Below are 26,595 nucleotides of genomic sequence, written 5' to 3'. Positions count from 1 at the left end.
ACAAAGTGTGTTGTGACTGTTCAGTGCAGCTTTGACGTAAGAGGCAGATTATCCTCTCGGAATAAATCTCCCCCCCACCCAATCTTTTTAATCCGGCTGGTAAAAAATGTTACGAATTCTCTGCACACTCATTTCAGCTGAGGGTAATACAGACTAAATTTAGATGTTTGCTGTTCTGTAGAAACAGCAACATAACGTTTAAATTCCACTGTCACTGGTAGGAAAGATGAGGCGAAGGAAGCGCCAGCTAGAGCTTCCTATTGCTTTAATTTCAAGGGAGCAAAATCCTGTCTTGATTCAATAACCCTGTGCTAGAGGAATCACCTTTTAACAGAGAAACTTGCCAGTGTCTTGAAACATTAAAACCAAGATAAAAACCATTTTCCTTCGACATAGTTGGAGAATTTTTCTGGAAATATTTGGATCGCTTTTACAGCGAGGCTTTAACAAAGCAAAGCTCTGAGGAGATCTGATGCATGCAAGAAAGCCCTTTTTACTTCATTTTTTTTCTCTAACCCCATAAACCCCCTGTATTTCTTTAGTTAAGAGCAATGCATTAATGTGCTGCCTACTCACAATTCACATTTGACTTCTGCTTGATTTATCCGATTGATTTTCTCCGTCGGCCGGTGCAATAATCTTGACATAAAGTCCATTTAAATAATTTTTCACTTACTCCAATATAGAGAGAGAAAGGTTAATGAAATGACCAGTGCAAAAAGCAAACAAGGGCAGGTTGGTTTGAAGCGATTTCGCCCGTGTGTTGACACAAGATCCAGAGCTTAACCAGGCTGAAAATTCAGCATTTTTAGGGGTTGCATCTGATAAACTCGCAGCAGGAACCTCTGAATTTGAGACCTCTCCAGGTTCAGCCTATTCTGAGCAGGTCTAAGCCCCCTTGGACTAAAATGTGCTCCCCTTGCAGGCGTGTCTCACGGAAGGGATGATCCTGCACGGCTATGGAATGCTGCTGCCCTGCGGCGTGGACCAGTTCCACGGCACCGAGTACGTGTGCTGCCCTCAGACCAAAGCGGCAGAGGAAGCCCCTTCCAAAGAGGAGGAGGAGGATGAAGACGAGGAGGAAGACTACGACCTTTATAAGAGGTAGGCTTCTTAGCTAAGAAACGTGGTTTCTACAGCAGATGAAAAGAATTGTTTCTGTAGTGCCTCCAAGGTTGGCTGCAGAGCTTTTAGCAGTGATTTCCCCCTCCTAACTGAACTGTATCCCTTCAGCGAGTTCCCTACAGAGGCAGGTGTCGAAGACTTCACAGGGACAGCTGTGGAGGAGGAGGAGGAGGAGGATGAAGAGGATGAAGGGGAAGAGGAGGAGGAGGAGGAGGATGTGGTGGAAGATCGTGATTACTATTACGACAGCTATAAAGTAGACGATTACAACGAAGAGACCCCCACGGAGCCCAGCAACGACAAGGCTCTCTCTGACAAAGAAGTCAGCAGCGACATGAAGTGTAAGTCGCCTGCTCGCTTCTCGGCGCGGGTCGTTTTGATCACATCCATCAATGCCGCTTTGGGTGTTTTATTTGCCACCTAAATTAGCAGACAGCGGCAAGCTGATGATGCTCGTGTTTGGAGGGTTGACGGTGGCTCTTGTGGGCCACGTGATTCCACCGAACGGCAGCTTTGCTGGCAGGAAGCCCCGCGCTCGGCACGTTGAACAAGCACCTCCGCAAAGGTGCAAGGTAGAGTCACAAACAGCATTGGCACAAACCACTTTTGGAAACGCTCGGGGCTTCCAAACACCATGACTTTAAAACTGTAGTATGGAGTGATTACCTTGGATGAGGTGCTTAATACCCCAGTTACAACAAGGAAGCTAAAACTGATGGGGCAGCTTCTAAAAAGGTGGCATTAAGGTGGCTTCTGGCCTCTGGATGGCAGTGCCTTCCAGCCTCCGTGTTAAGCGGCCAGAATTGGACCATGGAAAACGATCCAACACTCTTGTTCCATGTTTATTCTCCAAGTGTTTTCCTGTAGCTTTTGTCTAGGGGCAGGAACCATCGCTAAGAGCATCTGCTGATTGTGTGGGGCCCCCGTGGCACGGAGGCGCCCTGCGTTTTGTGCGTGGAAGTGTCTGCAGAGGAAGGAAGGAGGAGGGGAGAGGGAATGAAATTCAATTAGCTTCAGCTCACTGAATCATTGCCAGCACTTCTTGCATCTCGTTGGGAAAACGCCAGCGTGCTGCAGATAATTTTACTTGCTGAAACGAGGCTTAGATCATGCACGTACAGGGGGCTTGCAGGTGTTGAAGCACACCCGGAACGGGGTGGTTGGGGTGTCTGTTTTGGGGGCACACAGCCCATTTTCCTGACTTGCTGCAACCAATTGCTAATATATAGGGTGTATCCTGGCCCTTGGCTGCTAGTTATGAAGGAGCCTGCTGCTGCATGATGTGCCACGGCTGCCCCAATTACTTTGGGCTTCCGTATTTATCCGTATCCTTCCAAAATTTTAAAACCTACCGGGCAAGGCTGCCGCCAGGCTGACGTTCCGGGTCCTTCACCTGCCTTTTCCCTTGCTGCTCTAGCCGTTCACCTCCAAGACATCCACTTTCCCCCCGGCGCCTCCTCGAGGGCTTTAATCTGCCCTCCCAGGCCTCCTTTCCTGGGCTGTAGCTAGCGGAGGCCGAGGGCGACGGGAGCGGGCGCCGCTGCAGAACCGTAAGTCGCCCGGCGAGGCCTCGTGCTCCTCCCCAGCTCACGCTCTGCCCCGTCTCCACAGCTGTCTGCTCGCAGGAGGCGGTGACAGGGCCCTGCCGCGCCGTGATGCCGCGCTGGTACTTCGACCCTAACAAGAGCAAGTGCGTCCGCTTTATATACGGAGGCTGCGGAGGCAACAGGAACAATTTTGAGTCAGAGGAGTATTGTGTGGCTGTGTGTAAAAAGATGAGTAAGTCCTGTCTCCTGCCGGCCCCTTTTTTGCAGCTCGCTGCTGTCTGTCTGGTGTCTCCTCCTCGCCCAGGGCCGCGTGTGTAGCCTGTCCTCTGGGTCCCGGTGTCTGCAGCAGCTCCGTGTGTCCTCTTGCAACGGCCTCCTCTTGTCTCTGCTTCTCTAGCTCTCTGGGTTTGACTTCCCCCGGTGCAAGTGGCTGCTCGCCGTGTGTCCGCGCTGCCCTGCGGGGCCTGCAACCCTTACCGAGGGCTTGGTGACCATCTTTTGCATCCAGAGCAGGGACCGGGGCCTGTCTCTAAGCTCTTTTTAGGAAAACACCTAGTTTGTTTGTTTTCCTAACCAGCTCTTTTGCCAGATATCTTCCCCTTGCTCTCCCCACTCACATTATCTTGCATATATTTGACCCACGGGTCCTGAAAAGCAGGCTGCTAATGGCCATTCTCCCGGTAGTCGACCTTTCCTGGCTATTATATTTTGGGAAAGCATCGGAAAAATCCTGTGGAATTCAGGTGTCCGCTTCCAGCTGAGCTTGAAACGTGAATCCTGACTGGATCCTTGCCTTTTTGAGAGCTTGAAGGTTTTGGCCCCCTGGCTTTTATGTCAGATGCTAAAACTACCAAAACCGTTTTAACCTCCGTATTAATCTTATTGTTGAACTCCAGCACTTCCACTCCAGCTACCACTAAAGCCTTTTGAAAGGCTTTTTGTGTTATCTGGGGCTTGGCAGGCTGACTACACGGCCGTAATCCTGTTTACAAAATGGGCTTCATGCGAGTGCTTTAGATGGGGCTGATCTAACCCAAGCGCGGAAAGAAAAGATGCGGATGTCAGGCGCTTTCCATGCAACAGTTTGCCTTGTTGCAGAGGGATTGGGGGCTGCGAAGAGACTTCTGTGTCTCTCTGGTTCCGAAATGCCATGGGCAGACCGAGAATCCAGTCCTCAGCCCCTTGCATGCAGAAATAATGCTTGTTTTGAATGGGCTCAAAGTTCCTTCCCCATCTTCACTCCTCGGTCAGAGCAAAGGCCTGGGGATTTAGTGCGTGATTTCTTTTTTTCCCCCCCTATATTCATGCTGTATTTGCCCAGGGTATTTCTGTGGTTGAAGCTTCTGGTGAGATGGTGGAGGGTTCTTCTACCCGAAGTGTGAAACTGGTTGAAGAATTCCCATAAATTCCTACAAATGACCTCCCTGCGTGAACGTTGCAGCAGTGGGGTACCACAGGGATTCTCTGAGAGGACTTCGGGGTGCCTGGTGCCTAAACCGAAGCACAGAAACGTGGTTGAGTACGTCCCACATGGCAGCGTGTGCGGGCAGAGGCTCTGTCACGGGTTCTGCAGGCGCTTGAGGCCGTCACTTGTGCCGTTTTATTGCTCTTGGTGCTGGATTTGAGTGTCTTAAAGATCCAAAGCTTCCAGTTTATTGGACAAGTGAATTTGTCTCGCTGAGCCTCCTTCTGTTGCTGTCTTGTCTGATATCGTTGCCCATTACTCCTGTATGGTGCATCTGGTAGGGAAGGTAGGTTGGAAGTGTAAAATATTGGGTAGTGCTTAGTGCAGATTCACTGTCAAGCTCCCTAATCATATTAATGATGTCTGGAGCCAGCTTGTCAGTGAGCAGCTAATGCACAAAATGTCATTTGAACTATCCAAAGCCAATGTGAAAGGGAAGAGGAAACAAGTGCCTCATTCTGCAGTCCAAGGCATTTGCTGGAGCTGAATAATGCTGCTCTGAGAAGCCATAGGAAGGTGCTGGGTGCCGCGGTGCATTGCTCTGTAGTTGGGGTGATGTAACCAACTGATGTTGGGCAGTAAATTGGCAGCCTAAAGATCCCAAAAGGGGCTCTTGGTAGGTGGCAGCTCAGTAAATGCAGCCTGCCAGCTTGTTAATTCTGCAGGCACGAAGATTCCTCTCCCTACCTGTCCTTTGCCATCCAGGAGCAGAGTTTTCTGAAGCTCTTTCATTTTATTTTATTTTATTTTTTTTTTTTAAATCTCTACCTTCTCTTTCAGTGCCCACTGATGATGTGGATGTGTACTTCGAAACGCCGGCTGATGACAACGAGCACGCCCGCTTCCAAAAAGCAAAGGAGCAGCTGGAGGTCCGACACCACAACCGCATGGACCGGGTGAGCTTTAATTCAGCTAAAATATTGGAAGAGAAATCGCTGGGGATGCTCAGTTTGCCGCTCAGAAGGGCCAAGTGCTAAGTTGAAGCCCTTTTGTGCCTGCAGCACCTGGCTGTGCTATGCCAGAATCTGCCTATGAAGTCAAATTAGCCCCCCAAATGAGACAGAACTGTGGGTCGTGTTATAAAATGCTCCGTTTTCCTTATTCAGGTAAAAAAGGAATGGGAGGAAGCAGAACATCAAGCCAAGAATCTCCCCAAGGCAGAAAGACAGACTCTCATTCAGGTAAGAGTGGAGGAACCCAAGGAGCAAAGTTGCTGGTGTTTGTCCTCCTCGCCTCGGCGAGCTGGAGGAGAGATGCTAATATTCAAAGCCAAAAACAGGCTGAAATGGAAAAATAGCTTTTCTGTTCCGTCACCAGTTGCCTCTCAGAGGACATTGGACTCCAATTGCGTGTGTTATTCCCGAAGCTGGAGATGATCTGATGTTGTGCCAGGCCCTTTCCCAAGGCCAGTAATAGGAACCTAACCCAGCCTGCGAGCGTGGTGACAACAGAGCCAAATTGTAACCTTAGACCTTTGGCCTGTTCTGCAGTAAAAATTGGCCTCGCAGCCCCGTTCGGTTTGGCCAAGGCTCTCTGGACACCCGCTTCCTGGTTGGGCAGAGTTACTGAAAGCCATTTAGACAGCAGATGAAGCTGATTTGCTGCCAAAATGCCAGTCTTCTGCCTTATGAGAAGAATTTGGATAGCCCGTGGAGTTAATCGGGGGTAATCAGGGCATGGGGTTGTGAAGGGCAGGCTCCTCTGGCAGTCAGAACTGTACGAAATTCCCTCAAACCAACATACAAGTGAGTGACTGGCTCCAGCTTTTAAGCCCACCTCACTTTTCCGTCCTGGAACACGATATTCTCTCCCTTTTTTAAAATAATAAACCACTATTGGAATTCCGTCCAAGTCCAAAATAGTTTTCCATCGTCCGTGCTGTGATATAACATCTAATGGGCTGTTCTGATCCATTTGGAGATGCTGCAAATGACCATCCTAGTAGGACATGGGGAGATTTGATCTGAATGTACCCTCTGCAAGGCCCCCAGCTTCTGCTTCGTTGCCTCATGGCTCTAGGGTGAAGGAAATCTACCTTGTTCCTGTTGCACAGGGTGGAGGGAGAGATTTGGTCATTTGTTGAGCTGAAAGCTCTGGACTTCCTGACTGCAGAGCTGGCGTTTTTCTCTGCACAGCCCTGTGACCTCTTCATAGACCTTTGGAACTGGTTCCGAGGGACCTCGGAGAGGAGTTTGAAAGGCAAATTGCCACTATTTAGATTGCAAATACGAAATGTGCATTAACATCTATTCCTGGCCCTTCTCTCCTACCATAAAACCCTATAACGTGCAAGGTGGGAACAAGCTTCTAGAGCAATCGGTGAGTAAGCACCCCTGAGAAATGCAGCCTTTCCTGCAGCGCCGTGTTCTTTCCCTACAGCACTTCCAGGCCATGGTTAAATCCCTGGAAAAAGAGGCCGCAAGCGAGAAGCAGCAGCTGGTGGAGACTCACCTGGCCCGGGTGGAAGCGATGCTGAACGACCGCCGCCGGATCGCCCTGGAGAACTACCTGGCAGCCCTGCAGGCCGATCCACCCCGGGTAGGTCCTTTGGGAAAGGTGTTTAGGAGGAGGAAGCCCCGGGCAGACCTTGTTGTTCCCTCCTGCTGCTGTTCTGTACTCGCCGCTCACTTGAAAAACCCTCCCCGCTGCTCACGATACACGGTGTTCCGAGTCAGAGCCGGGGAAAAAGAGATTATCCCAAGTGCTGAACACGAGGGATTGCTCTCCCTGCTTGCAAAGCTGAATCCCCCCTCAAGTGCTCTCTTCCAGCTGTCGTTTTTTGACTCCACGCGTTTTGAACTGTGCTCCCCTCCTCAATCCCGCAGCCCCACCGCATCCTGCAAGCTCTGAAGCGCTACGTGCGTGCCGAGAACAAGGACCGCCTGCACACCATCCGCCACTACCAGCACGTCCTGGCAGTTGACCCAGAAAAGGCTGCGCAGATGAAATCTCAGGTAGAAGAGATGCTTCCATCTCGGGTGGAAGGATGTTTTTTCTGTCGAGGGAGGCTTTGTCACCCCGCAGAGTTTCCTCCCGCTGATTCGCTGGGTGCTGTAGCGACCTGACGCCCTTGCACGCTGAGCTCCTGGTCTCTGGGCGTTTTGCCTGTCACCAAATTTGCCATCCCAGCATTTTTCCTTGCTGCATAACCCAATATTAGAGATCTAGCATTGAGATATTACCTTGGTGCATCCCTTCTTAAGCATGGATTGTTACTGGTTGCAATAATAAGTCTAGGAGTTGAGCTATTTCAGTATCCCTTTTGCATCTTGGGTTTTTTTCAGTTTCTTCCAAGACCTCATGTCTAAATGATTAGTCTTTTCCTTCATGATCCCTGTGTGTTAGGTGGGCGAATCCATTTCTGTGAAGCCCCTTCTAAGCGGAGTCTTGTTGCCTGTGGCCACTTTCTCATCTCCTAACCTTGCCAAGCAGTTGGCTAGAATTGCTAGTTTTAGTAGCAAATCTATTTTGATGAGTTTGTTATCCATTGCTGCAACGTGCTTCTCTCCTGAATACCCCGAAAGTCATTTTTCTCCTGCTGGGAACGTGCATAACTTGCTTCAAATGAGCATCGCATCCAGCCAGTGTCATATTAAGAGTAGCCCCAGATATTCCACAAACCTTTTGAGATATCTGCTGGCTTTTTGCCGCTGAGTTTTCCTTCTTACCGAGCTGTCTGTCCTCAGAGACACTGGTAGTAGCTGTGAGGAGCAGAGCTGAGGTGCAGGTATGTGCCGGTGTTTCCAGAGACAGCTCAATGCATCACACACATTCTGCCCTGACCCTTTGTTCGGCAGCTCAAACCTTCCAACGGGCCTTAATTCACTTGGAAGGCTGCAGTGGCAACAAATTGACATGCAGAGGATGTGGGTGGTACTTTTCCATGGCCATTTGCTCCGTTTTCCAGGTGCATTTTGAGCTCCGCGATCGATTGGCTTGATTGACAAGCTGCCACGTGTAAAATTAAATGGCTTTCATCCTCGCTCTTAAAGGTCAGGTGCACGGCAGCCTGTAAAACAGGTCCATGCAGCTCCGTAGCTTCCCCCAACGTTGGGCCATCCATATTGATGTTCCTTGGTCCCTATGATCCCTGATTACGCAGCACCCTCTGCAGGTCAGGCGTGACTTCATCCCTGTGTTTTGTGCAGGCAAGAGGGCCTGGAGGTTGCACGGAATTTCCATTCGTGTCTCATGGGTGAGGACAAGGCAGCTGCCAGCCTAGGATGCAGGGGGTATAAATCAAATGTTGTTCTGAAAGGCACCTTCCTTCTTGATAAGCAATGTAGTCTGCTCCGTGTGTGTCTGCTGCTAGTCAAGGATGAAAATTCATTAACGAAAACACTTGTAGCTGCATACAATGAGCGGTGACAGCAGCCAGGGCAGGGGAAATAGTTTCAGTGCTTTCCCTGGAAAGCTGGTTATAGCAAGAGCCTGCTGAATCCTTTCCCTCGTCCCCAGCCCTCTGAAAATACTGAAAGAGCCACTGTACAAATGGCCAGTTCCAGCAAAGCATGAAGTATTAGAAAGCATCAGAACGTTGGACTAGATGAATCTAGTGCCCAAATACTGTCTGTCGTGGCACGTCCAGCAGTAGATATTTTATTTAATATCTCAGGTACCAGAACCTATCAAGGAACTGAGAGCTTCTGCCTCCTCCAACGCATCTTGTGTGTTTACAGGTGATGACACATCTCCATGTGATCGAGGAGCGGATGAATCAAAGCTTGTCCCTGCTCTACAAGGTGCCGTATGTGGCTGAGGAAATCCAGGATGAGATTGGTGAGTGGCTCCCGCGCCAGCATATTAAGCTAGGATATCGTATCAAGCGAAGTGAGCTCCGCAATCCCATTTTCCCAACATTTCTTGCCACTCCAAACCTCTTGGCCCTTATTTATTTGTTTTTTCCAGCCTGTGGACTAGAGCAGACGGGAGAAGATAACACGGCAGCCCTGAGCAGCGGTCCCCTGCAGCTCTGCCACGCTCAGACTCTGCCCCTTTCCCTCTCTGCCAGGCTTTGTGCAGCCTGTGCAAGGTTTTTCTCCCCTTCCTTTCAGATGAGCTGCTTCAGGAGCAACGTGCAGACATGGACCAGTTCGCCTCCTCCATTTCTGAATCCCAGGTGGATGTCAGGGTGAGCTCTGAGGAGAGCGAAGAAATCCCCCTCGAGGGCAAGCCCTTCCGTCCATTCCAGGTGAAAACCTTCCCAGCCCTGTCTGAAAACGAAGGTAGGTGGAACTGCAAACGGGGCTTCTTTCCCTTTACAGACCCTTTTTTGTAGCCCAGCTCCATGGCATAGGATGCTCCATCCCTTTGGGTCATTCAGGAGCACAACAGTTGCCTTTATGGGTACCCATCAGACCCTCCTTTTGAAGGAGGCAGCACTGCTGCTAATGTGCCACTGATTTGACTTCCCAATTCATCCGTTTTCAGAATTATTTTACCTCTTTCCATTTTGCAGAGAGCAGGGCTCTTTCTTGGTTGTTTTGTTTTATTTTTAACCGTGTGACTCGATTCTGGAATTTCTTTTCAGTCATTAAAATGCTCTCATCTAATGGTAAGCCTTTTGTGCCGTGATCTGCTCGGGAGCTGCAGGAATTCCCTTGTTTTTCCCCCCTTTCTAATAGATATCTGGTTTTCTATGTCAACGGGTGTTGACAGCTGGCGTGTGCATTTATATCAAAAATGTTTGAACAGAGTTCGGAGCTTAAAGAAAGCTGTAGCCTAAAAGCTTCTCCCAGGGTCTGACTCAGAAATCACGCGCAAGCCTTTTTTCCTTTCTCTCTTAATCTCCTTTCTCTGCTATTTTTGTTTTTGTTTTCCCTCCTGCTAGATCCTCAGCCGGATTTGTACCATCCAATGAAAAAAGGTTGGTTCTAAGCTGCTCCCTCACAGTGCTCTCTGTCACTCTCCTACCTTCTCAGTGCGTCCGATAGCTTCATTTTAGTTTCATTCTCACCTTTCTTTTCATGACCCTTCTGTCATCTAGATCAGCAGCTCCTGATTTTGCTTGTTTAGGCCTTGTGTTTTTAAAGAAATGAGCTAGTCTTGAGTATTTGATTCTGTGTGTTCCTAGAAACAACTGTTTCCTTTAGCAACAGTCTAGAGGCTGCTCTGGTGCTGAGGAATCTGGAATTTCCAGCAGGAAACCAGGAATGAGGGTGCTCCCACAGAGAGGCTCGTTTCCCGACTAAATGCCCTCAAAGATATCCCAGGAATTGAGTTAAGCAGCCACAGGCCAACGAGCTGACGCAGGAGGTCTCTCCGAAGTGTTCGTGGCCCAAAAATGTGCAGCGTTAGTTTTCCCGATAACGGGAAAGGAGCCCTGGGAAGTCAGCCCTGGCTGTGCCTGGGACCTGATGACTGCCTGCAAAGAGCAGGGAAAGGGGATGCAGGAAACCCCTATGTTCCTTTTGCCGCTTTTGCCGAGAAAAGGCCCCAAAAGCGCTCCTTTTGAGAGGAGCTGGAGTGAAACATGAGTTTCCTTGGCATTTTCAGGCGATAAAACCCGTCTTGGTCCCGACTTGCCTTGCAGCCCATTACCCTTTCCGTGCATGTCCCCGGAGGCCACGTGCCGCTTGGTGCAGCAGGTGACGTAGTGTCCTGGCTAACCTGCAAGCTCAGCAGCTTGCGGGGAGCTGGTTGCAGTGCCCTGCAAAGCATTAAGTGCTGGGGTTACATTTTCCCCACCTTGCGTTGGCCCTTGGAGATGCCCTGATGGAGGGTTTTGGCTTCGTTGACCTCCTGCTTTGGCTGCAGGGAGATGCAGAGGTTCTGAAGGACGTTCTGCACGTGCTGGTAACGGGGAACTCGCGTCTCCCACCTCCTCGTGTTGCCATAGGGTTGAGTATCTTACATGGCCTCCTCTTTTTATTGATCTGCTGTGTTTAGAAGTGTTTCAGATCAAAGCAGTTCATGCAGAGCAGCCTTCTCTGAAGGGCTCTTTTTCTCTGGAAAAATAGCCAGTGATTTGGGCTCCTCCCTCGCCCCGGGGTTTAGTGCTCTGGGCTGGTGCCAGGAATGGGACAGCAGCTCCTCGCAGCGGGGCTGGTGACCTTGACACGTTCTCATTCCCGAGGCGATTCCTGGGTATCTAAGGAGTTGGACGGTGCTGACTGCGCGTCGGAAGTGTCCCCTGGCTCGCGGGGGTCACCCCGCAGAAAGGAATTAGATGCTCACAGCTCATCCCAGCAGCTGCCTTTAACGGTGTGATATTTCTGGGTTTACACCAGTGTGTTGTGGTACCTGCTCCCCTCATTGCCACCTCATTTCCTCCCATTAACAGACCCCCCCCCATGTCGCTTGTCACCGTAGCATAGCTTACGAGCCCCGCTTCTGACACAACATCACGAAGACAGATTAATAAGCAGCAGCCCGTGCCGTTAAACGCAGTAGCCATGGCAAGCTCTGTAAAGTAGGTAGCCCTTCCTAAACGTCACCGCGTGACGCCCTTCGCCTTCGCTCTCTCGGTGCAGGTTCCGGCATGACCGAGTTGGACGGGCTGCTCGGCGCCGAGGAGAAAGTCATAAACAGCAAGAACAAAGTGGATGAAAACGTGGTGAGCCCCTCCAGCTTTCTTTTTGCAAAGCGGAGCCCGCCGGGGACGCTCATTAGCAGCAGCGGCTTCTCTCCACGTCTCCTTCCTGCCTGCAGAATGTCACTGTGCCCGCTCTCCATCTGGTGTGGGGGAGTTGGCTTTCTGACTGTCGGAGGCTCTTAATACTGACGAGCATCAGAGGGTGGGAGGGCGAGGGAAGGAGACGCATCCAGATCTTCGTCAGCCTAAGTTGCCGAAGCGTCGGCTTCAGGAACCGCTTCCCTGACTGCAGCCCCCTTTGCTCCCTGCCCAACAGGGGCCTGGTTTTAATTTGGGTCCTAGTTGCGATTGGGCTAGACTAATCTGCAGTCTAATGCCGATTAATGCAGCGCAGTACTAATTTATTGGCTCTAAAAGCAGGAGACTATCTCGAGAGCAGGGGAAGGATGGTAGGTAACCCCTTACTCTAGTATACATTAAAGGAGCTAGTGTACATTAAAGCTCTGTTCCGTGCCTCCCTGCTTCTCCCTCTAGCTGCTTCTCACAACCCCTTTCATAAACTGCCCCTGTGGCTGTTTTCAGGTGATCGACGAAACCCTCGACGTGAAGGAGATGATCTTCAACGCGGAGCGCGTTGGCGGGCTGGTGGACGAGCCGGTACGTACGGGGGCCATCGGTGACTCCCTAAAAGTCACCCGGGGTATCCATGGCACCGTGTTTCTCTCTGAAGTCAACCCAAACGGTGACAGCACCAACACAATGACTCGACCTTAAAAGCGGCCGCCTCTTGGGTGCGCGTTCATCGACCCAGTTCGGTGTCGCTGACCGCCCTGCGCGTTTCCTCCCTCCAGGACACCGACAGCGCCCTCCGCGACGACTTCAGCTTCAGCAGCAGCGCCCTCATCGGGCTCCTGGTGATTGCCGTGGCCATAGCCACCGTCATCGTCATCAGCCTGGTGATGCTGCGCAAGCGGCAGTACGGCACCATCAGCCACGGCATCGTGGAGGTGAGAAACAGCTCGTGGTCTCAGTAGAAACAGGTCCCCTTCGCTCACGTCGGGTGTTTAGGGGGTGAAGATGGTGGTGTTGGCGACAGCAGCCAAGCCAGCGAGTGCTTTACCTCAAACGGGGTTTAAGACGGGGCTTAACTCAGTTGCCTAAGTTAACTTGGTTGCCTCGAACTCGATGTCAGCAGCGGCATCGCGCCCTTATCGGTGTGCGGGTATCGGGTGCCAGTGTGTCCTGCTGGGACCTGTCGCTTCCCAGCTCTACTCGTCACCAGCAATTCAGTTAAGCTTTCCAGTGTGGCTCGGGATAGGATTTAATGATAAATCCAGGCAGTATCTTTAGGAAGGGAGTCAGTAATTTGTTCTCCCGACCCACATAGTGACTATTAAGACACGGTGATCAACTGAGTATGGAGAAGCAAGTACCCCCTGCTTCCTTCCACTAGACCTTGAGCACTAGAAACTAGAGCAGGTTTCTAAAAGGAGCTCGATGCAGTCTGCAGAAAGCTGCCTTTCCCCTTTCCCGAGGGGTGAGTGGAATAAAACTGACCTGTTCTGTAAGAGAAAAGAGTCCAAGACCAGTGGGTAGCTGAGCAGAGATCTGGGGAGAGCATCCCCACAGAAGCCGGAAGAGACGGGAGGAATTAAGAGCCGAGCAGGGAATTCTGCTAAGGAAACTGGTTTTGGTGCTTTGCTTGTTTTTCCCTTGTCTTTCGCCTCCAGATCCATCTAGATCCTGCAAATCCCTCCCGGGACCAGTAATTCTGTGGCCTCTCCTTACAGGTCGACCCGATGCTCACCCCCGAAGAGCGGCATCTGAGCAAGATGCAAAACCACGGCTACGAGAACCCCACCTACAAATACCTGGAGCAGATGCAGATATAAAAGGGGGCGAGACGCAGCGGCCCTGGTGAGAACGCGAGCAGGGCAGGAGGGCCAAAGCGGTCCAGCGTTTTGGATCGACTACTGACCAACAGTTGCTTCGAGAGGACTTCATCTTACATTCAGAACTCCTGGATCATTAAGACTATAATTACTACTGTAGAGTTGCAATTTCCATTCTTTTAAATGGGTGAAGAAATGATAATATAACAGTATGATATATAAATCTCCTTTAAATGGGAAAAAAATGGATCTATTGCAGATATTTGACTGAGATGTAGGTTTTTCTTTTTTTTTTTGTTTTGTTTTTTTTTTTTATCTGAAGAATACCAGTTCCGTTGTACTGTTGTCTGATACAAGCTCTCTCTATATATAATGGGAAATGTTGATTTTTATTTCGGATAGACCACCCGTACATCGAGGGTCGTTTGTACCAGCCTGCCTTGTAAAAAGGAGGCAGTTGTGGCTCTTCTGGCTTTTATATATAAAGCAGTATTTTATTTTTTTTCCTTTTTTTCTTTAAGTGACTTTTGCTGGGAGTTGCAAAGAAATTAATTTAGGGCGAGGAACTCTGCGCAGCGTAAGCGAGGAAGCGATTTGGAATGATAACTAACACAAAATACATGGTTATAACAGAAATAAGTTGTTATAACACAAAAAAAAAGGAAAAAAAAAAAACCCCATCCTCATATGCCAGTGGTGTTTGCCCTGCTGCTTGGCAGCCCGGGCTCTTGGGCTCGCGACTGCCCGGAGGCACGGAGCGAAAAGGCTTCTAGCAGCTCTCTTTATAGCTATCCTAGTGGAACGGTAGGCCACGGTTAGGGCAGCCTCGGGGTCTGCCCGTTCCCCTCCCCGATCCAGCGCAGCTCGAGCGGTGGAAGTTCCTGGGCACGGATCGAAACCCTCCCAGCGGATCCGGTTTCCCTCGGGCCTCACCTGGCGTTAACAGCCCCCGCTCTTGCTACTGCTTCCTAATTTTCCCCGGCTCTCCTGCCTCACCGACGGGGTAAGTAGTTGGAGACGCGGTTTTCGGGACCCTCCGCGTCTCATCCGGGGTTTTTTTTGGCCCTGGACATGGGGGTTTTTTTGGGGTGTTTGCCCAGAAAGGACAAATGGTCGCAATAACGGGAACTGCGCGAGCTGATGAACGAACACGGAGGTCGCTTGATCCGGGGAGAGAGGAGAGGGCTCATTTGGGAAAGGGATGCTAGGAAATGGGATGCGTAGGCCCCGAGCAGAACAAATTGGGTATTATTCCGCTCACCATCATGTCTTTGTAATGCTTGTATAGTTGGTGTTAATGCTCACGGCTTTTTTAAATCTGGAGGTTCTGGTAACCTGTGGTGTATTTTTTTCTATTATTTTTTTTTCCCCTGTGACTTTACTTTTCTCCTTCCATGTCTCTTCCCACTATGCACAGATTTACCTGCAAACTCCTTCGTGTGGTCTGTGGGGAATGTACAAAGTTGAAACACATCAATAAACACTTTAACTTCCACAGCGTTTCCGCTCTTTATTCGCGCCCTCTTCTCCCACCGTGTTGCCAAACCTTGGGGGCACTTTTCCCCATCTTTTTGTCCACCTCTGCTGCGCTCAGCAGGAATTTAGGAGGAACTTCTCAATTTTGAAAAATCTGCTCGGACTCGGAGCTGCAAGCCTTAAACTAAGGTTGGTCGGACATAGGGAGGCTGCAGAAGATGATGCAGCTCCAAAGAGGAGCTGCAAATTGTTGTGGTTTATGATCCCTCTCGTGGGTGACCAGGTCTTGAAGCACCCTCAAGGTGCGAGGAGCCCTTGGCAGGACCTTGAGCGTTTAGGATATTGTTTTAGGAAGGGAAATAGCTTTGGTTTAACCTTCTCTTGCAGAACATCTAATGCCGTTTTCCCCCTAAACGCGGGCTCCGCTGGAGCCTCCCTGGTCTCCCTGCATAATTCCGGCTCTGCAGGGAAGAGCAGATGCTGTCCTAGAAACCGCCGGCTGTTGCCTTGTCACAACTACTCGGGAAAGAGGTTGGACTTGTAACTGTGAGTTTAGGCGATGCCGGAGCGGATCTCGGCTCCGAAGCTGTTTCTTGGATCGCAGCCTCGGTCGGGATAACCTGAAACGGGAAGAAATGGCTGTTTCTGAGGGGCTCTGTTGTTCCTCTTAGAGGCTCTGCACTGAATCCAGAATTGAATTTGGGCATCGGCTTTTTCCTTCAGTCAATTTTTAGTGCTCCAGCTTAAATCCATTAGGCCGAGGGCTCCACATCGGTTCTTGATGATGGGATTCGCCTACAGCTTCTGGAAAGGGGTGTCTGCAACTACCTGCTTGAAGATCAGGCCTGAAACGTGTCCCGCTGGAGAACAGGGATCACGGAGGCAAGAGGAGGACGACGCTTTCCTCAGAGGCATCTCTAAAGCCCAGCACGGTAAGAGGCTTAAAATCCACAGCAGAACAGTTAGGGGCTGAAAGAGCCTTGGGAAGGGGGCAGAGAGCTGGAAACAGGAAAGCCAGGTTTAAATGAACATGTTTAACTCAACAAGTAGAGCAAAGAGGAGCAATCCTGAAAATGTGCAGAAGGGATGTGGGTGTGAAGAGGAGTTTTCAGCCAGCCCTTTGCATTGCTGCTTGGTTTGGGAGGGTGATGTTGGGGCAAGGGTGGTTATTTTCCACACGCTTAAGTTGGTTTTTTCCCCCTTTTCCAGGTCATGAAGTGCAGGCTTCATTGAGAACAGAGCACAGCGAGTGCTCTGCAGCCCGGCCTAGCCCAAAGCAAGGTGAGGAATAACCTTTCTCCCCAGCACGGTGCTTTGGTAGGGAGTAATGCTGGAGCCTGGTGCATGTTGGAAGGGGCACCCATGGAAAGGACCTCTGGGTGACCTGCTCTTTGCAGAGCCCCTTGGATATAACAGAATAATCTGATTTACAGGCCCAGCGAGACAGTCCTGGCCCACGGGACATGGAGTTCTGCAGACACCGAGGTCTAAAGGAAGGCAACGTTCTTCACCCTGCACCTTTGGAGAACTCCTTGTGGGCTGGAAAAGAGGTGACCACCAAGAACATCCCAGGACTGTGGAGCCTTTGCTTTGCTACGCGCCGAGGTGGCCTCCCTTTCTCCAGATGACACCCTTGGGCCAGAGGTGAGGAAAGGAGGAAGGGGCAAGCCCAGTCTCTTGCTATAGCCCTGTTCCCTTAAGTCTAGAAAGGAGGAGCAGCTTCTGCCTTTGCAAGGGACTTATGTTAAGGGATGAGTATATTCATGTATTGTCTGTTTTTATAGATTGCTTGGGAAGAGATGGAGGACTGGACAGAGCCCACCCTGCTCCCTGCCTCTCCTGTGGGTGTGTTGGAAATGCTTCTACGAAGAAGTGAAGAATCTGAAGAACTGAAGCTTGAGAGCAGCCCTGCGTTCCTGAAGCGAGGATCTCCTTTTTCAAACGCACGACTTAGAAAACGGGCTTGTTTTTCTTGCGGCCTTATGCACTTGCTAAGTCGAGGAGGACAGGTCGGAGCTTGTCCAGCAAAGCTTTACCCTCCTCTGACTTAACTGTGGGAGCGTGGGTGTTTTGTACGGAGGTTCTCTCATATTATGCATCCTTCTATTGTAAATATATCTATCATCTATGGTGATGACTGCTGCAGCAGCATAGCTATAGCCCTCTGCTATTTATATCACGGCTGTACTGTGTAATACTTGTTGTTTTTCTTGTATTGCTGCATGGGCCCCCATGCAGCACTTTGTCATTTTTTCCCCCTTTTTCTCCCCCCCCCCCTTTTTCATTTTTTTAATAAAAAAGCTTGGAGGCAGGGCCCTTTTTGTTTTTTTTCGGGGTACTAGACGCTAGGGCGGAACCTATCTCGTGCGTTGGGCTTTTTGGGGGGCCGGGAGGGCGCGGGCAGCTCCGGGGGGAGCTGGCTTAGCTTGGTATAGTACCGAGGCTGCTCTAAGATTAGAGCTGACTCGGTACTATACAAATCTATATCTTTTTTATATTAGAGGCAGCTCTAACTAGAACTGACTCTAATATAAAAAATAGATAGTTTTTTTATATTAGAGACAGCTCTAACTAGAAGTGACTCATATTAAAAAATACATAAAGTCACTTCTAGTTAGAGCTGTCTCTAATATAAAATCTAATATAAAAATAGGACTTGGTTTGGAAAGGGGGAAGGTGAAGATGCGCGGAGTCCTGAAGATGCGCGGAGTCCTGAAGATGCGCGGAGTCCTGAAGATGCGCGGAGTCCTGAAGACTGAAGACGCCTCGTTGGGGTGCTAAGAGCCCAGGGTGTGGGACTTAAACAGTTGGGGTAGCTGCTTCCTTCCACGGTCAGGAGCTTCTGGACTTGCCCTGGACAGGGGAGAGACTGAAGCCACCCCAGGTCAAAGTCACCTTTTAGTGGGGAGTCGTGGAGGGTGCAGCAGCTGCCTGGGAGCTGACAGGTGGAAGCGATGCAGCACATAGAATAAAATGCAGCACTTAATAAAACACTTAAAGCATCAAAGCACTTAACCAAACCAAGGAGTATGGTTTTCTCCCGAGGGAGCCAATAAACAACTTCCAAATCATATTTATAATGGCTTGGACTGGTGCAGGCTCCAGTGCTCCACTTAACCCTGGCCCAAAAAGTTTAGTCCACAATACAACATACGTCCTAGAGCAGATGAAGCCCCTACTTCACAGGACCACTTCATTACACCATCATCTCCAGGGCTGAGGCTGTTCAAATAACTCTATAGCTTAATTAGCAACACTTAAGTCTTCCTGATGCTTTTAAATAGTGCTGATTGTACCTGAAAATTGCCCGCAGCTGTTGCCAATCTAGCATTAACGAGCAGACCTTAATCCATAACTTATATACAGGTCATGGGTCCAGCACCATCTTCCTCAAGGCAACAGGAACTTAGCAACAAACTGTAGATATATATATATATATATATAAATAAAAATACCCACTTTAATGATAATATTCTTCCAGTCATTACCTAAAAAAGGCAAGAGCTGGAATGCGTCTCTTCTTCATCCTCGGATCCTCGTGGAGAGACAAAGCAGATGCAGCTCTTTAGGCCCATGTCTTTGCAGCAGCGTCTGTAATGAAGGAGAGAGCTAGGACTTGAATTAAAAGCAGAATTGGTGCTAAAGTGCAAAACTACTTGCTTTGAGAGCATAGCTGGTGTGCCAATCAACTTATTATTTTGAATATAGGCTAACGCAGCGTCATTGTTATTCATTACTCTATCTGTTTGTAATTTATAATATATTATACTTACTAACATACAGATTTTAAGAGCAAAACTATTCTGGTGACACTGACAGCTGAAAACCCAACCAGCTGCTGGAGACCACTTCAGCTTTGGCACAGCTCGTTCCGGGAGCCTTCCTGGTGCTCTGCAAATGGCTTTATTGTGACCGCCGGGTTGCAAACACAGTCACGGTGACAAGGACCACGCAGTGTCCGCTATGTGGGACTCACCCAGGCAAAAATATTCCTCCCGTCTCCGTTGCGATATTCCCTGGATGCTGGAGGAGAGTGGCTGGACTGTGTCGTCCCCGAGCTTGGTGGCCTGTGTGCCAAATAAAAACTATATATTATTTACTAGCATCACAAACAGAGCCATACTACCACCTTCTCACTTCGTCACTGCATTGGGATTTTATCTATTTATTGACTTTTAAAGAACATATCGTACGAGTCTAGAGAAATAAGGGGAAATTCAAGTCGCCAGCTAATGAAGGCTGGGAGAGGAATAAGTTATTTCTACCTCTTCCTCCTTCAGAACTGCACCAGTTACGGTTCAGAGGGGAAGAGGTGATTAAAACTATTGCAGTGACCCAGATCTTATCCGGATAGGAATTTCTCCAGCTCCGTTTCCAGCGTGGGCCGGTAGCTGCCCATTCAATCTAGGTATCTCAGGCCCCTGTTCCCAGCAAAATCTCATCGCCCGTGGCTGCCTCTATTGGGTAAATACAAATACAAAAACATCCCGGGACAAGGAAACGCTCAGGAGGAGCAGCAAGCACTGAGAAAATAAAATCCTTTCTTTACTAAGTGTTCCTGTCCACTTAAAACATGCAATTAGGTGGGAGTACCTGGGCCAAGACGACAAGATGCCGTGGATGGTGGCAGCAGGAGGCTGAGGTTGGCCGGGTGCAGACAGCAGGAACCAAGAGGCGCTTTGTCCTGGTGCTGGATGCTGAAGGAGGCCCTGGAATTCAACAATTTTTCCTCTTGAAACACATTGGCATTTCCATTTATACTGTTTTTCCCCCCTCCCCATCATGCAGGGGCCGTACCTATCTTCCAAGCAGTGCCAGAAACGCCACCTGCCACCTGCCCACGCGTCAGGCGAGACAGCTTGGACTCCACAAGCGAAAAACCAGGGTGAAAAATCAAACATTACTGCCATCAACACCGCTCTCTACAGGACCCGAGTTACAGGCATCACGCTAAACCCTTGCACTCAGCAGCACCTTCCTTCCAAACGCCTCACGTGCCTCTGGGCACCTTAATAAATCCCCCAGCGCGGCAGATAATATCTGCCATTAAAAATACCCGCCTCGGCCCTTGTGCGTGCCAATAGAGAGGAAACAGCCGTAAAACGCAGGCGAGCGTTACCTGAGTCCCTGGATCACGGGCGACCTTGTGGTTAAACGTTAACAGGTTGCGGATGGACAGCGAGCAACAACGGCTCTTGCCGGCCAAGGTACTTCCAGGTGTAGACCGTGGTCCACCCCAGGGCGCAGACCACGAGGACTCACCTGGGAATGGCTTGACCTTGGCAAGGGACAAACGTCTTGAAATGCTTCTGTTTGCCCACGGACTCGCTGTCCTTCTGCTGGTCCAGCCTAAAGGCGTCTCGAGACATCACGCTTGACACCAACCAGGATGGTTCATTAAGGCACTTTATTGGTGGCCACATTTGCTCTGTACACATCAAGCCTTGTGCAAAAAGGACCCCCAAAACGCTCTACTTGAACCAGCGTGAGAGCTACCGGTGGGGCCGTTCACAGCCCGAGCTTTGCAGCCCAGAAAACTAAAAACTCTCCCTCCAAGGAGCCTCCTTGGCACGTGCTACCGTTAGATGAAGGCAAGGGAGTTGGGTGGGAAGGGGACAAGTCCTTACACTGCAGCGCTGGGCCGTCCACCTCATGCTTTCCCCTTCCCATGCTCCGTTACCAAGCGTCGGCTTCATTTGACGAGACAAATCCCAAACCCGATCCGTAGAGCTTGAAAACGCCGGGAAGAAGTTTCGGACGGAGCGGGGACTCACTTGTCGTCCGGGCCGCTCTCCGGCAGCAGGGCGCCGCGGGCGCTCTTGCCCTTGCGGATGCACATGCCGCAGTCCAGCTCCACGTCGATGTCCCCAAACTTCAGCTGGCAGGACTCGTTGCAGCTGCGGGAGACATGGGAATGTCATTGGGGTTCCGGGCTCATCCTGAGGCCACCCAGGAGCCCTACTGAGGTCCGTTCTGGTCCCAACCCGGCCCACACTCTCCATAGACACAGAGTTGGTTGCGTTGACCCACCACAAGCTGGACACCCGATTTCCCACAGTAGCGTTGAGTTCAGCTACTGCTCTTGCCCATCACGCGCTACTGGGAACGGTTGGGGACCTTCTCCCACCACGTACCAGCGAGAGGCGACGGCGTTGGCTGCCATGACGGCGAGGGCGCCGGCGTAGTGCCAGCAGAAGCACATGGTGAGGAACACGAAATTGCCGCGGTCGGCGGGATCCCAGCCCGGGCCTCCCCACGGAGGGGACAGCACAAACCCCATCTGGGCACAGGAGGGAAAGAGAGATTAGGCACAAGTGCTCGTGTGGCCTTAGTGCAGCCACCCTTGCTTTCCCCCACCCGTTTCCACCAACAATTTGGCCATTTTCAAGGCAAAATAACCTCCGGTGACATCCAGACCGCTCCATTGGACAACGCCACCAGAACATCCCTCTCCCTGTGCCCCCATCCCACGCCCTCACGCACCCACCTGCCAGAACCAGGAGCCCTGCAGGAGGAAGGAGCTGGTCCGGAAGAGCTCCAGGACCAAGTGGTCTCGGATGAACACTTCCAGGAGCGCACAGAGCGCTCCGGCGAAGATGCCCGTGGCCAGCAGGCAGCGGAGGTGACCACCCAGCGCAGCCTCGCTGTAGTCGCGGGAACAGAAGAGCAAGCCTGCCAAGATCCACGTTGCGTTAGGAAAAGGATGCTCGGGGATTTTCCTTTTTTTTTTTTTTTCTGTATTTTAAATCCGAGTGTTGAGATTTTTGCCTCCACTAAAACTGGAGCTGTTGTCCCAAACGCCACCATAGCGGGTCCTTCAAAAGAAGGGTCTGAACCGCACGTTACCAAGTCCCTAAAGACTCCCAAAGACCCCTACGTTTCCTATACATTTCCCACCTTCCATGAGCAGAGCTATGGCCAGCGCGAGATGATCCAAGCCGAGGGGCAGCTTGAGGGGGGAATGCGAGACGACCTCCACGACGCCGGAGAGGAGGAAGAAGAGGTACATGGTGGTGTAGTGCCAGGGGGTCAGGTCCGTCCAGCTGTGCGTCTCGGCACTGTAGAGCAGCAGGTGGGGACCGGCAGGAGCAAATTGCTCGGCCAGGATGCCTGGGCGAGAGGAGCAGAGAGGTCACACGTTTCCTAAGGCTCGTGGGCAAAGGTCCTTCGAGAAGGTGATGCTGGAGACGTGGGTCCAGCATCATACGGAGGAAATGTAGCCAGTTTGCCCAAAACTGAGCACACATCTGGGCTGCCCCACACCTGAAACAGCCCCTTCCCACCACGAGCAGTCCCTGGGGTGACAGAGGCTGCAGAATTGCTGGTAGAGGTTGGGCCAGATGCTCAACAGCCCTTACCTGCGAGGGCGAAGAAGGCTTTGACCGTCCCTTCGAGGACTTCCAGGCGCTGGGCGCCATAGCTTGGCTGATCCTCGGCGTTCGCCTTCCGCCTGAGGTACTTGAGCGGGTACTTCACGGACCACCAGAGACCAAAAATGAGGAAGAAGGTGCCCCGGAGGGCATTGCCGATGAAGCTCGACGGCATCGGGCTCGCTTGCTGCTCGCTACGCCTGGAAGGACAAACAGAGCCTGGAGATTGTCCCCATAGGAGAGACTTCTGTCCCTCGACTGAGAGGACTCCCCAGGGAGCAACATCCTGACAGGTCCCAGCAAGCACCAGCTCTGTCATCTGCTGCAACTGGATGATGCCAGAGATGTGAGGCCTCCAAGAAGCTCGGCCACACATACTCAGTATATTGAAATAAAAACAATCGAGAGCAGCAAGGACAACAATGGACAACTCGAGCAGCGTAGTGGGCTTTGGATGTCACCTTGCGTTGGCCTTCCCTTGGGCAAGACCTTTCTCCTTGCCCTTTGCATCCCTCCGCCTCTAAAGGAGAGCTCGCGCTCTCCCTGCAGCCCTTCTCCTTTTCCACGACTGCGATTTACGCAGAAGAAAGCATTAGTCACCGCCGGAAAAGCTACCACCCCAAGCCCAGCCTCCACCGGGAGGCCCTCGCCTGGCAAATCACATCCTCACCGTGTTTATAAATACCGAAGGAAATTGCCAAGCCCGGACTAACAACTCCAGCACGTTCTCCAAGTCCTCCCACACGAGAAAGTAATTAGACGGTGCAAAATTAAGGGAGGATGTGGCGTGGCAGGCGCCCCAGGCAAGAGGGAGCTTTGCAAGACAGCCCCGGTCGGGGATGGACACGGCTGGAATGGGATCACTGGGCTCGGGCATTCCCGGCTTGTCCTGCTGGGACAAGAAGTGCGGCGTCTGGATTTGGAGTCCGGCCTCATCCTCTGCCTCCTTTGCGGATAACCTGGGCTAGACCCAAGGCTGTTCACAGCGTTTTAAAGATTCTTCTTGGGAGGGAAGGCTGGTCAACAGCCTCCCAAGGGGACAAGAAATGTCCCGTCCTGGGATTTTGCTTGGGAATCAGTTATGGCCATTTTGGATGTTCACTTAGATGGTTCATTCCCCAAAAGCGCCTTTGCCAATTGCAACCTGGACACTTCATCCAGGACGAACATCTCCATCCCTCGGGTGGCCACATGCTAAAGCGACCCAAAATAAGCATTGCATCGAGTGAAGCAACGCTCAACACGGCACGGTTGTGCGATACGCAGCCGGATTTGACCCCTGTCCTCCAGGGACCTAACCGCAAGGACAACAGCCCCAAGCTGCAGTCAGGAGTTGAACCTGATCAAGATACGTAACTGGGATGTTTGTGGTGCATGCCTCTCGGGAGAGGAGGAGCAGGAAGCAGCCTCCCAGGCCGGGACATTGGGAATGAGAACCGGCACGTTGCACCCGCCGCGCGAGACGCTCTCCAAGCACCACCTCCAAGCTAAGCAGCCCTCATCCCGATGCTCATTGTTACCAAGCACCCCAAAACCACCAGCTCCCTTTCAGGCTGTCCCTAGTGTCTCTTATCCCATGCTCTCCATGCTCCCAGCTCCATCCTTCTGGGAAGGGAGATGTTTCTGTTCCAGTTCCAGCATCTCCTCAAGCCATCACGGCTCTGTCACCCATCCAGCAAAATAGCAAGGTTCAAGCTGAATGTCCCTTGTTCAAGGCAAGGGGAAGGGGATAGATTTCCCCTCTGGAAGGGTTTGCTCACTGTGACACAGGGTGGAATGGAGCTCGTGGACACACAGATCTATCCTACAAACATCCACGGATGCTTCAACTCATCCTAACCAGGCAAACCTCCCTTGCACACGCGATCCTCACCCAATGGCGGGGAACCAAGCCCACCGGGAACCCCTTGGGCATCACAAAGCTCCAAAACTCGTCTTCAGCAGGGCCATTTCAACCCATTTTCCCCCAAATCATCCTTAAAGAAGACCTCAGTTTCTCGGAGGTCGCTCCTCCCCAGAAGCTTTGCTCAAGAAGCCCCATCTGGTCCAATGTATTTCTCCGTATGGGGAAGGAAAAGCAGAATAGGGATTTACCTGCGGCCTCTCCCGCTCCCGACGCGAGCAGCAAGGAGCAGTGAGGACTCGGAGGTGGCAGATAAAGGGCGAAGCGGCGCGGGGAGGTGTCTCGCGGACAGGATGTTTAGAGCCGAGCAAACTCAAAGCCCTCTGAGTCAACGGCCTTTCACAACCTCATGCCTGCTATTAAAAAAAGAGGCTCCCAGGGTTTGCCACAAAAAAAAATAATCGGGAAAAGCCACCGATCCGGTTCCCTTGGCAACTATAGCTCTGCGGTTATTAGGTTGTTTGGGGATGGCGGGGAGAAGAGCCAAGGAAACGCAAGGCGAAGGCATTGCCTGGCCTGGTTGGGATCTGCTGGAGGGTTTGAAGCCTTGGAGCCCCATTGCTCATTCCTCAGCCACGCTTTTTGGGTGGCCTGGCCTTGGAAAAGGGGCTTGCGGGTAGGACCTCCAGGGTTAGGGGCTCCCAAAGCAGAATCCTTGTGAGGGCAGAGGGACTTCTAGTGTCACCCAAACCAAAGCTTGAGGATTCACATGGTGCCCTCCTCACCCAGCAATGCAAGAACCTCGCAGATAGCCCCCCAAAGCAGCACAGCAAGCAACACATTACCTGAAAAGGGCAGCACCAGCCCACGTTGCCTCCAGGAACGGAGCCCCAACAACCTCCTTGCGACTTGCTCTTCTGCAAGCACCGTCCGAGCGCGCGGTCCTGGCAAATGCCCCGTGCTACAATCCACCGTCCCCAAAGGAGCTCTGCTCAAGCCAAGAGAGTGTAGACTTTCGGGAAGCAGTATGAGGCCGAGGTGGGGAAGAGGGGAGGCAACGGAGACCAGCTGGGAAGGACCCGCTCCCAGCTGCAGGTGCTTCTTTCTGATGAGTTAAAGGGCCGGCCATGACTAAAGCAAGCAGAAAGGGGGTTTTTTTTTTTTGTTAAAGCAGTGCCCTTGCTGGTGCTAGAAAGTGAACAAAGCTGTAGATGTAAGAAATGGTGACACAAAAAAGTGCATTGACTCTTTTAAATAAAAGAAACACTATAAAATAATGGAGGGAAATTGTGACCAGGGCTTGGGAACAGTAGCCTAAAGGTCTCATAACCTGGAAGGCAGGTGGCGAATCCCACCATTGGCACACGGGGAGGCTACAGACATCCCTAGGGATGCTCCTTAGCTACAAACAGCCCTTGTGCGGGATGTGATCATGGGAGAGCATCCGTACCCTCCTTTGGGACCCCCGGGAAGCTTCCCCTCCCTGAAGCTTCATCATTACTCTTAATGCTAATTAAAAAATGCGATGATGCTCGGCTCCTTGCTGAGGGCGGTGGGAGGCCCCGGCTAATTACACCCTGGCCAGCGGCTCGGGCCCCGGGGCTGGACGGCTGCTGGTGCAGAGCATCATTCCCCTCATTGCTAACACGGGTGTTGGTCAACAGAGGAGGGGAAGCGGGTGGCACCAGCGGGGGCCGGCCGTGTCCGGCCTCCGACACTATTATTCCAGCCTCACATGAATGTGCCAACGGACGAGGCCGGAGGCAGATGCTATGGGCAGGCACGAGCACGGAATGAGCGGTGCCAGAGCCTCAGGCGAAGGGCTTGGCTTTGGAGCGGGAGGAAGAGGAGGGTGCCAGGGCGTTTAGGACTTTTGGGGCTCTCGATGGGGTTCTTCTGCACGGAGAGGTGAGTCAGCCTCCCCGGGGGCTGTTATCACCTTCAGGACAAACCCTGTCTCCTTCCTGCCTTGGATTTCTTGTTCCAGGAGCGTCAACAACATGGGGCTGGTGTTGCACGAGGCAAAACCCCGCCGGCTCATTGGCCGCATGAGCCAACGCAACAAGGTCCTTCCAAGCTGGCTCATCTCCACGGGCACCTACAATAGTACAGTGCTTGAAACCCAAGCACCCAACCCAAGTTCTTGCTTTTCCAACACCGCATGATACCTGTGTCACACATATAGGCTTGTGCCAGCTCTGCCTCGGTGGGTCTATAGCACAGGAGATAAATATGAGGACGTCCTGTGGCTTCACCTGGTGGTTTTAATTCACTTTCTAAGCAACTTGCAACCATCTCCTCCTTGCTTTATGCTTGAGCTGTTTTGCCTACATCTTTTAGGTT

At 51.4% G+C, this 26,595-nt stretch overlaps 2 protein-coding genes and 1 long non-coding RNA gene across 7 annotated transcripts in view; 2 read left to right on the top strand and 1 right to left on the bottom strand.

The window, feature by feature from the left end:
• APLP2 (amyloid beta precursor like protein 2) overlaps positions 1-14,159 on the top strand; it is a 32,431-nt gene extending 18,272 nt beyond the window's left edge. Inside the window, exons 5-18 of one of the 5 annotated variants that reach the window (XM_026039321.1) lie at positions 926-1,104; positions 1,234-1,466; positions 2,737-2,904; positions 4,918-5,033; positions 5,244-5,318; positions 6,517-6,675; positions 6,963-7,091; positions 8,817-8,916; positions 9,192-9,362; positions 9,968-10,003; positions 11,610-11,689; positions 12,254-12,328; positions 12,523-12,678; positions 13,462-14,159. In XM_026039321.1, the coding sequence (XP_025895106.1) occupies positions 926-1,104; positions 1,234-1,466; positions 2,737-2,904; positions 4,918-5,033; positions 5,244-5,318; positions 6,517-6,675; positions 6,963-7,091; positions 8,817-8,916; positions 9,192-9,362; positions 9,968-10,003; positions 11,610-11,689; positions 12,254-12,328; positions 12,523-12,678; positions 13,462-13,563 (1,779 nt within the window). In that variant the 3' untranslated portion in view covers positions 13,564-14,159. Of the gene's footprint in view, positions 1-925; positions 1,105-1,233; positions 1,467-2,736; positions 2,905-4,917; positions 5,034-5,243; positions 5,319-6,516; positions 6,676-6,962; positions 7,092-8,816; positions 8,917-9,191; positions 9,363-9,967; positions 10,004-11,609; positions 11,693-12,253; positions 12,329-12,522; positions 12,679-13,461 lie in introns of all 5 variants that reach the window. The other 4 variants (XM_026039320.1, XM_026039324.1, XM_026039323.1 and 1 more) reach the window with 4 other exon arrangements.
• A 2,090-nt stretch (positions 14,160-16,249) lies between these two features.
• LOC112947284 lies at positions 16,250-17,045 on the top strand. Its single transcript, XR_003249383.1, has 3 exons — positions 16,250-16,320; positions 16,473-16,683; positions 16,824-17,045. It is a non-coding gene; the product is annotated as an uncharacterized LOC112947284 (long non-coding RNA).
• A 3,389-nt stretch (positions 17,046-20,434) lies between these two features.
• Positions 20,435-25,193, bottom strand: LOC112947266 (transmembrane protein 45B-like). The gene is made up of 6 exons (XM_026039313.1): positions 25,098-25,193; positions 22,398-22,609; positions 21,937-22,149; positions 21,527-21,711; positions 21,174-21,319; positions 20,435-20,936 (listed from the first exon to the last, which is right to left on the bottom strand). The coding sequence occupies exons 2-6, from the start codon at positions 22,582-22,584 to the stop codon at positions 20,810-20,812; spliced, it is 858 nt and encodes a 285-aa protein (XP_025895098.1). The 5' UTR covers positions 22,585-22,609; positions 25,098-25,193; the 3' UTR covers positions 20,435-20,809.
• Between the last annotated feature and the right edge of the window lie 1,402 nt (positions 25,194-26,595).

The sequence above is a fragment of the Nothoprocta perdicaria genome, unplaced genomic scaffold, assembly GCF_003342845.1.
Source record: "Nothoprocta perdicaria isolate Ctin4 unplaced genomic scaffold, notPer1 scaffold_228, whole genome shotgun sequence".
NCBI lineage: Eukaryota > Metazoa > Chordata > Aves > Tinamiformes > Tinamidae > Nothoprocta > Nothoprocta perdicaria.
Note: the sequence above shows the minus strand (reverse complement) of the source record. Positions and strands in the feature narration are given on the sequence as shown.